General features: G+C 35.2%; 1 protein-coding gene across 1 annotated transcript; it reads right to left on the bottom strand.

Annotated features, from left to right (window-relative positions):
- Positions 1 to 287: 287 nt before the first annotated feature.
- LOC133995875 (secretory phospholipase A2 receptor-like) lies at positions 288 to 9,071 on the bottom strand. Its single transcript, XM_062435388.1, has 14 exons — positions 8,960 to 9,071; positions 8,586 to 8,663; positions 6,850 to 6,960; positions 6,542 to 6,619; positions 6,016 to 6,075; positions 5,743 to 5,906; positions 5,466 to 5,590; positions 5,184 to 5,376; positions 1,996 to 2,128; positions 1,691 to 1,765; positions 1,456 to 1,515; positions 1,183 to 1,346; positions 906 to 1,030; positions 288 to 817 (listed from the first exon to the last, which is right to left on the bottom strand). Exons 1-14 carry the CDS (start codon positions 9,021 to 9,023, stop codon positions 622 to 624), a joined length of 1,626 nt encoding a protein of 541 aa, XP_062291372.1. The 5' UTR covers positions 9,024 to 9,071; the 3' UTR covers positions 288 to 621.
- Positions 9,072 to 9,824: the final 753 nt, after the last annotated feature.

Below are 9,824 nucleotides of genomic sequence, written 5' to 3'. Positions count from 1 at the left end.
CTCTTTCTCTCTACTCTCCTCTCCTTTCCTCTTCTCCCCTTTTACCTGTTCTACTCTTCATTTCTCCTCTTTCCTCTCATCTCCTTCCCTCTCCTCTTCTTCCTTCTGATCTTTGACTTTTCTGGTATATCCCTTAATGACAATAATTATATATGTAACAGTGATGTGAAAAAAGTACTAAACAAAAAAAGAAAGCTCAGTAAAAATGCCTCAATACAGGAATGCATGTGGCTAAATAAATATGAATAAAAACTAAAACACAAAGTTGTAAATGTGACCTCTTGAACTGAAATGTTCATCTTTTATTATATTTTTTGAAATATACAACACATTAATGTTTGAAAGGTTTGGACAGTTTACTGAACATAATGAACATTTTGATTTACATGTCTGACAGAGAGTAGAGAGACTAACTCAGAGCATCACTGGATCATATGAACATATTTGGGCTCATATATTTAAACTGACAAACAAGAAATGTGAACACTGCTGTGAGAAAATGAACTGCAGATTTGAGAATAGCACACTGTGTTTTGAGAATCATTATTTTTATTTGACAATTGTGCCAAAGCAGCTGATAAAAACTGTGATAAGTCTGAGAAGTCTGAGCTCAACTGGATTTCAGACACACACATCCTGGCGACGTCCAGTTTGTGCTGGTTTCTCACAAATACTTCTTTGAGGCATGTTGCAGGATCTGTCAAACCAGCACTTCAGGTCTTTGGCTCCTTCTTTCTTTCCCATCCTCACACAGTGCTCTCCTGCAGGGTCTTCCGTTTTTAAATTGTTCGGCTCACCTTTGAACCAGAAAGACAAACTGAGGGACAGAACAGAAGATGTTTGTTCAATAAAAACAAGTTGATTCGATTTTTGGATTTTTGGAAATGTTTTCACAACAATCAAACCTTGTGGTCAGTGGTGAACCGTCCGCCCAAATCCATTTGCTCTCTTCCTTTGAGTCTGTCAGTCCGATCCAGAACTTGTCCTCATTATACCTCATTTTGTTTTTCACTTTCTTCTCTAAGAATTCCTGAGGAGGAAAAGTTGGTGAAAGTTATGACATTATAACATGACTTTTCTGTGCTGAGACACCATGTTAACTGCTTCAGAAACACAAATATGTGATAAAATGCATGAAAGCACAGTCAGTGTGCTACATGAACCTGCTGCAGTGTTTTATACCTGCTCCTCCATGCTGTCTATCTTCACCAGGTCTCCTCCTAGTGTTTGGCAAGAACGTCTGCTCTCTTCCAAGGATGAATATGTGTTGGAGAAATAATAGCACTTTCCTAAACCTTGCTCCCAGCCTGCGTCACATTTCAGGCAAGAATCACCTTTGAAGAGAGCTGAAACACATCACTGTTTAGTATTTACTTCTGTTACCTGTCAATCCATTACAAATCTATAATCAGCATCAGAGGTTACAAAAATGTGAAGGAAGAATCCATCACTTACTTGGTTCTGGTTCAGGAGTTTGTGGGCAAGAAGGTGGCACCATCATTTTAGAGAGCGTCTCTGTTATAAAGTTGAGATTAATAATAATCAACAACAACTTAAAGATTTTATATCAGACAACTGGCCAGTTTAAATTAAATATACTTTAATGCAAAATATGTCAGATCATTAACTAACATTGCAGTGCTGCATGAGAAATGTGGACAGGACTTTGTAGAAAGTGTCAAACTCCTACCTGTTAAATTTTTCTTCAAAGTTTCATACTCATCTTCCAGATTTTTGAGACTTCTCTTGGTTTCAATGTCCTCAGCTGTTTTTAAAACAAAAGCAGTCAGTAAAGCATTAAACGCTCCTTTAGTAACTCAGTCAGTGCTTGATAATTAGCAGGACTCTGTTTATTAGAGGAAACTAAACTCCTTTCCAAGATTACACTGATGATGTTCATCTGATAACATAACTATGAATAATAACTACTGCAGATATGTGAACTTTGAATGTTAATCTATGTCAACCTGCTCTGATAAAACTGTTCAAACTTACAGAGACGATAGATAACCGTGATAGCTGCACCCAAAAGAGCAGCGAGAAACAGCAGGGCCACTCTCTCTAATCTGACCTTTGACCTTCCATGTGACACTGCAGGTTGTTGAGAGGCCAAAGCTTCACCTGTTACAGTTAGAAGAGACAGAGATGTAAATTAGACTTGAATATGTGTACAGAGTATTGACACAATAACATGTACGCCTGTTTAACATAATGCAGCAAAACTTAAAGGACAGGTTCACAGCTTTTAAAGTCAATCTTAAAACAAGTTAGGAGCTCAAATTAAAATAGAAACCTGCTTTTCTTGCTGTAATCCTTCCTCTTGTTCATACTGACCATTAGATGATCCCTTCATAATGCACTGACAATGTAAGTGATGGAGGACAAAATCCACAGTCCTCCTCCTGTGCAAAAATGTATTTAAACGTTTATCTGAAGCTAATATGAAGCCTCAGCAGTCCAGATGTGTCAAATCAAGTTTAGTTTAGTTTAATTTAGTTTAGTTTTATTAGGAACCCCATTAGCTGCAGCCTTGCTGAATATATTCTTCCTAAGGTCCGACGATTTGCATTAAAGAACATAATTAATACAAAATATAACAACACAATATAATAGTAAAGAGAAAAAAAACAAAAAAACAAAAACAAGGTATATGTATACCTTTATGTGTGTACCCACACATATTTATACATACATATGTACACACATAACGTAGAAGTACAGTAAAGTAGATATGTTTCAACATTACAGTCTTTTTAGTGCCAAAGCGCCTCTTTGTGTTATTATACGTCCACCACAGCTCAACAGGGAAACACAAAGAGGGAATCTGATGCTAAAGACTGTAAATGTAGCAGATATCTGACTAACTCAGACTGCTGAAGCCTCATATAAGCTTCAGATAAACTTCTTCAGAAGACAGGGACCCATTTACATTGTAAACATATTTAGAAGATAAACTGTAATGGCCAGCATGAACAGGAGGAATGATTACATTAAAAAAAAACTTTTTCAATGTTCATCTGGGCTCCTGACTGTTGTCTTCAGACAGATTTGAACAGTTGGGAGCCTGTCCTTTAAAATCTCTGATATAATCTCCACAGACACAGAATATTATAAGGTAGCATTTCGTAGAGGACTGTTGAATTAAGGATCACACATGTTTATATTATCAGCAAAGTGATTTACCAAAAGATAAAGAGACCTTCACACTTTGTGTATCAGATAACTTAAAGGTCTTCAAAAATATCCTTCATGGTTACTTCCTCATTTTGTCATCCGCCTTCCTGTCTTTACTCCATTTATGGTAAAACTGTACATTTCCGTACACCCAGTCTCTTTCTTTCTTTCTTTCTTTCTTTCGTTCTTTCTTTCTTTCTTTCTTTCTTTCTTTCTTTCTTTCTTTCTTTCTTTCTTTCTTTGACTGATAGGTTACAGTTGGGGTAAAACATGAGAAAATAAACCAGAACACAAGACGACACATGAAAATAAAGCTGCACAAACATAGGTCTGATTTAAAGTTACAGTATATTTCCAATAAAGTTTGCTCAAACTTGGAAGTAGCTCTTTGTGTCATTTACAGCAGCTGAAGCCTGTCTGACGAACCTCTTCTGGGGCTGTTGAAGCAGTAAAACAGGCTTAATTTCTCAATTATAATCCAAAGTATGCATAATACAAATATAACGTTAGCTCAAATGTATGTGACGAAAAAATCTAATAAATTTGAGAGTTTCTGAAGTTGCAGAAAACAGTTTCATCAACGTAAAACTTGTCTTCAAGATGATATCACATTATTAATGATGTGTTTACTGGTAAAGAAGTCTAACCACAAACTGCATCGCTTATTAAAAAAAGGGAAACAGTTTGCTGATGTCAATATATATTTATAGGACACAACACTGAAACTGGTTTCAAGCACTTTAAAATGACATGAGGATACAGCCTTTTAGAGGAAGAATACACAATTTTTATTCAACTGGTTTGTCTGATGATGACCTCTGAGGTCAGACTGGAGGACATCGTTCACTTCCCAGTAGATTTACTACAACCTCCATTTCTAGGTTTTACCTTCTGTGTGGCTCATCATGCAGAGTTTTCAATAATGTCTTCAGAGTGAAGGATGACAGTAAAAGAGGAAGTTTTCTCTGCAACAACAAAAACACAACAAACTGTTGTTAGGTTGTTTTAAAATAATCTGTTTAACTGAGGGAGATAAACTTTACATTTATTCTGTTAATGTTCATATTTTACTCACTTTATAATAAATACAAACACTATGTTTAAATGTTGATCTTTTAAGATATAATCATCATATCATCTTTAAAACTCAAATATGAAACATCAGTATTAAACATATTGAGAAAAGGAAAGAAAACACAAAAACCAAACTAGACAACATCAAACTATTTTCTTGTATCTTTACAAAGTATTTGTTTAGCTCTGTGCATAAGATTAGTTGATAATAAGAAAAATATAGAAATCACCAGCTTTAGCCATTAATCACATTTTCTGAAACACTGTCACAGCTCTGTGAACATTAAGATGAATCACTATATTTTACACTGAGCAGCACAACACTTCATTTGTCCTGCAAAAGTCAATCACACACTCAAAACTTTTAACTCATGTCTCTAAAATAAATAACTTCAACATGTTTTGTGTCTGTGTGTCAGAATGTATTTAGTCATTGAGACTTACATAAACCAACCAAATAATAAAGTCAAATAACCTCTGCAGTCTATTTACGGTCAGGGTTGATCTTTCTGGTATATCCCCTAATGACAATAATTATATCTGTAACAGTGATGTGAAAAAAGGACAAAACACAAATGAACAATGTCCAACAATTAAATGTTCATCTTTTATTATATTTTTGAAATATACAACACATTAATGTTTTAAAGGTTTGGACAGTTTACTGAACATAATGAACATTTTGATTTACATGACAGAGTCTGACAGAGAGTAGAGAGACTAATTCAGAGCATCACTGGATCATATGAACATATTTGGGCTCATATATTTAAACTGACAAGCAAGAAATGCGAACACTGTTGTGAGAAAATGAACTGCAGATTTGAGAATAGCACACTGTGTTTTAAGAATCTTGATTTGTATTTGACAATTGTGCCAAAGCAGCTGATAAAAACTGTGATTAGTCTGAGAAGTCTGAGCTCAACTGGATTTCAGACACACACATCCTGACGACGTCCAGTTTGTTCTGGTTTCTCACAAATACTTCTATGAGGAATGTTGCAGGATTTATCAAACCAGCAGTTTAGCACTTTGGCTTCTTGTTTCTCTCCCATCCTCGCACAGTCCTCTCCTTCAGGATTTGTCCCATTCCAATCGTCCGGCTCATGTCCAAACCAGAAAGACAAACTGAGGGACAGAACAGAAAGAGTTGGTTAAATAAAAACTAGTTGATTTGATTTTTTTGATTTTTGGAAATGTTTTCACAACAATCAAACCTTGTGCTCAGTGTTGAACCGTCCACCCAAATCCATTTGTTCTCTTCCTTTGAGTCAGTCAGTCCGATCCAGAACTTGTCCTCATAAAATGTCATTTTGTTTTTCACTTTCTCCTCCAAGAATTCCTGAAAAGGAAAAGTTGGTGAAAGTTATGACATTATAACATGACTTTTCTGTGCTGAGACACCATGTTAACTGCTTCAGAAACACAAATATGTGATGAAATGCATGAGAGCACAGTCAGTGTGCTACATGAACCTGCTGCAGTGTTTTATACCTGCTCCTCCTCGCTGTCTATCTTCACCAGGTCTCCTCCTCGGCTTTGGCACAAACGTCTGCTCTCTTCCCAGGATAAATATGTGTTGGAGAAATAATAGCACTTTCCTAAATGTCTCTCCCAGCCTGCGTCACATTTCAGGCATGAATCACCTTTGAAGAGAGCTGAAACACATCACTGTTAAGTATTTACTTCTGTTACCTGTCAATCCATTACAAATCTATAATCAGCATCAGAGGTTACAAAAGTGTGAAGGAAGAATCCATCACTTACTTGGTTCTGGTTCAGGAGTTTGTGGACCAGAAGGAGGCACTATGTTTTCAGGGAGTCTCTCTATTAAAAAAGACAGGATTCATTATTTATTTTTAAATTATTTTTAATTTTGCTTTATTTATATTTTCTAAACATGTTTGTCATTCTTGTTTTCTCTTGTTTGCTTTGGTCTCAGTTTTTAAAAAATGTGTTCTTCTCTTATCGTTTTTATTCCTTTTTCATTATGTTGACTCTTGTTTTGTCTTTTTATCAGCTTGTTAATCAACTGTAAACTACTTTGAACTAAATTAAACTGTATGAAAGGTGCTATATAAATAAAGTTTGATTGATCGATTGATTTAAAAAAAAAAGAGAATAACAATTATCAGTCTTATTTAAAAAATCTTTCACACTAGTCGAAAAAATAAATATCAACAACTTTATATGATAATATGATATAATGAAAAATACATAATATTTTTAACTAACATTGCAGTGCTGCATGAGAAATGTGGACAGGACTTTGTAGAAAGTGTCAAACTCCTACTTGTTAAATTTTTCTTCAAAGCTTCATTCTCGTCTTTCAGTTTGTTGAAACTTCTCCTGGTTTGAATGTTGTCATGAGCTGTTTTTAAAACAAAAGCAGTCAGTAAAGCTTTAAACACTCCTTTAGTAACTCAGTCAGTGCTTGATAATGAGCAGGACTCCGCTTATTAGAGGAAACTAAACTCCTTTCCAAGATTACACTGATGATGTTCATCTGATAACATAACTATGAATAATAACTACTGCTGATATGTGAACCTTGAAGGTTAATCTATGTCAACCTGCTCTGATAAAACTGTTCAAACTTACAGACGTAACAAAGAGCGATGACCACAGCTGCCAAGAGAACACAGAGAATCAGCAGGGGAACTTTCTGTGATTTGACCTTTGACCCTTCATGTGACACCACTTGTAGGGAACCTGTTGAACAGTTTGAAGACATGAGACATTTATACAAACTGTGCAAACAATAACATAAACATCTAGTTTTTGTCTTATATTACTCATGAATCATTGTTTTCTGTGCCTGTTTTAACTAGTGCTTTTAAAAAACAACAACAGTGTGTTTGGATCCTTGGAGACCCCTGACGAAAGCACACACATCTTCCTATGCTTTGTAGAGTTCATGTTTGGCATTAATGAGACAGACACAGATGCACTCCAAATTTTTGTGCAAGTTTAACTCACAAAAATAATTATAATAATTTTTTTCCAGACCAACGTTAATTACAAAATAAATAATGTGCTAGTATGCTTACAGTAGTTTATTATTGGTCAGCAGTCCTTAAATATGTTGGTAAGATGAGAGTTAGGATAGAAATTACCAGCTGAGCCAACAACACAGAAATGAAACATTATAAATGTGATAAAAGAGGCATTTTGCATTAGATTACACAGATGTTAATATTACTGTGTTCATCCCTTCTGTCTGCACATACAAAAACATCTTTGTCTCTAGGAGCTTTAATGTGTCAATATTTCTGAGTGCAATATTGGATTTGATTTTTTTTTTTAAGCAACAAGATTTGAATATCTAGAATAACTTCCTGTATGTTCAGGATGTACCAGTATGTGCAGAATTAGGAAATGTTCAGTTTCACAGTGACAAAACGACAAATTAACAAACTTCTACAGGTTATAGGCCTTAGTTATGTTGTGGCAACCTACAGTATGATTAGCTCAAGTTTTTGTTTCTTTTTGACACTTTCAGAATTCAGACTTCTTCTAGTTCCTCTTCAGTTTAATTTAGAGACTCTGCAGACTTTACAGTTTAAAATCTGAACATCAGACACACAACTGTAAATACTGATCTTATCTTTACACATACAGTACACACCCATACACTGAATCTTAATGTTAATAAAACAACAATAAATATAATGAAATGTGTTGTTATTTACCCAGACAGCAAAACTATGACAGATCATAGTACAAAGAAAAAGACCAATAGGAAACTCAAGACTTCCCACTGTAAGTAACGCATGATTAAATGTTTATATGTACGTGACTTATTTGTTTCCAGTTCCTCTTTTTTTTGTGCCTTGACTTCAACTCTTCACACCATCTCGCAGTAAACTGACAGCAATTCTCCTAATTTACTTCATTTACAACTGCGATGACCATACATACCTCAAATCTACAGTTATTTTTTTTTTAAACAAATTGCTGGTTGAACCTTTAATGTTTGTAGTTGACCCTCCTTTTAGCTCAATGAAACATTACATTGCTTAAAGTGGTTTCAAACTAATTTAGGTTACATGAGGATACCGTATTTTAAATATAAACAAAACCTAAAGGTTCAGGTTGGCAGTTTGATTCCTTTGTTGTAAATAATAAAGTTTATCAAAGGAATCCTGAAGTTTTTGTATTTTTAATATAATCTGATGCTTTTTTGCTTTTTTTCCCCGAAGGACTGAGCAACACTTTTAGTGATCCAATGAAGACTGAAGAGCAGCATTTGTTTTGAAGCACACAACATTAAAAATGCATGATGGCCACTGACTGCACATCACAGTTCACCTTTTTTTCTCTGTTTTTTTACCTACCAGGCAGCTCTGTGGACGGCTCGGTTTTTGCGATCCTGACTTCAGAGTAAGTGGGTTCCGCCAATGAGGAAGTGGTCTCTGCAACATACAAATGCAACCTGAAACTGCCCTTACATTCACCGCAAATATATGCTGCCACTTTTAAAATCACCAGTTTGAATATAAAAACTGTGTTTTCCATGAGTTCTGTAAATATTCACATTTAACTCAAACTCTGATAAACAAAAGTGACACCTCTTGGAGGCAGTGCTCTGAAAGCTTTTATAGCAGTCTTAGAAATGTTAGAAGGAGGTAAAATCTACCAGATCAATAGATAGAAATAGAGAGACCATTCATCAATAATAATTCATTCATTCATAATAATTAAGACTTACCAGTGGGGTTTCCCTTCTTTTTTGTGAACTTAACATCGGAGTACAGCACTTCAGCTTCAGGCATTTTACTGATGTGTGGCAATCGGTGACTGTGACAGAGAGAGAGTGACACAGAGAGTGACACAGAGAGAGAGAGTGAGTGAGAGAGATAAAAAGAGAACAACCACATTTAAGTTTGACAAATCTTCCTGTATGAGGTCTGCCGAAGGGCTTTATCAAGATTATTGTTCGCTGGAATTTGTGTTTCACTTCACTTTTGTTTGCATGAAACAAATTATTTGTATTGTTAATCAGTGAAGCCACAGATACATGATGAGTTATGCTATTGTTAACACTATTAAGTACATAAGTGAACTGTTAACTCTTTAGTGTCCAGAAAGGCCTCTTAGACCAGCTGGGTTTGGCCTGTTAGCTGTTAGCAGTCCAGGTTAAGATCAAACAGAGATCTGGGTCCTCAGCTCTGAAACAGTCTTCCAGTTAGTACTCGATCTGCTGACACTGTTTCTGCCTTTTAATCCTGCATGAAGACACATTTTTACAGACTTGCCTTTTCAACTGATAAGTGGTCTTGTTTCTTTTTTACACCAAACAGGTCTGTAGTGCTGATTTTGTGATAAGTCAAAGCATATGAAATTGTGAATTAAAGTCATAATTTCTTTTAAGATTATCTATTACAACCAATTAGAAAGCAACAAAGGCAGAACCCAAAAGGAACCTAACTAAAGGTCCACTTATTTTGGGAGCTTTCAAGCACATCTGAGATCAGTATATGGGGTTTTTTAATTAGTGTATTTATTTTGCATTTTCAAGGATAAACTTTCACACTCAATAAAGATAAGTTTTGTAGAGCTTCCGATTGCATGTC

Source organism: Scomber scombrus, chromosome 16, assembly GCF_963691925.1.
Source record: "Scomber scombrus chromosome 16, fScoSco1.1, whole genome shotgun sequence".
In the NCBI taxonomy this organism is placed as follows: Eukaryota; Metazoa; Chordata; class Actinopteri; order Scombriformes; family Scombridae; genus Scomber; species Scomber scombrus.
Note: the sequence above shows the minus strand (reverse complement) of the source record. Positions and strands in the feature narration are given on the sequence as shown.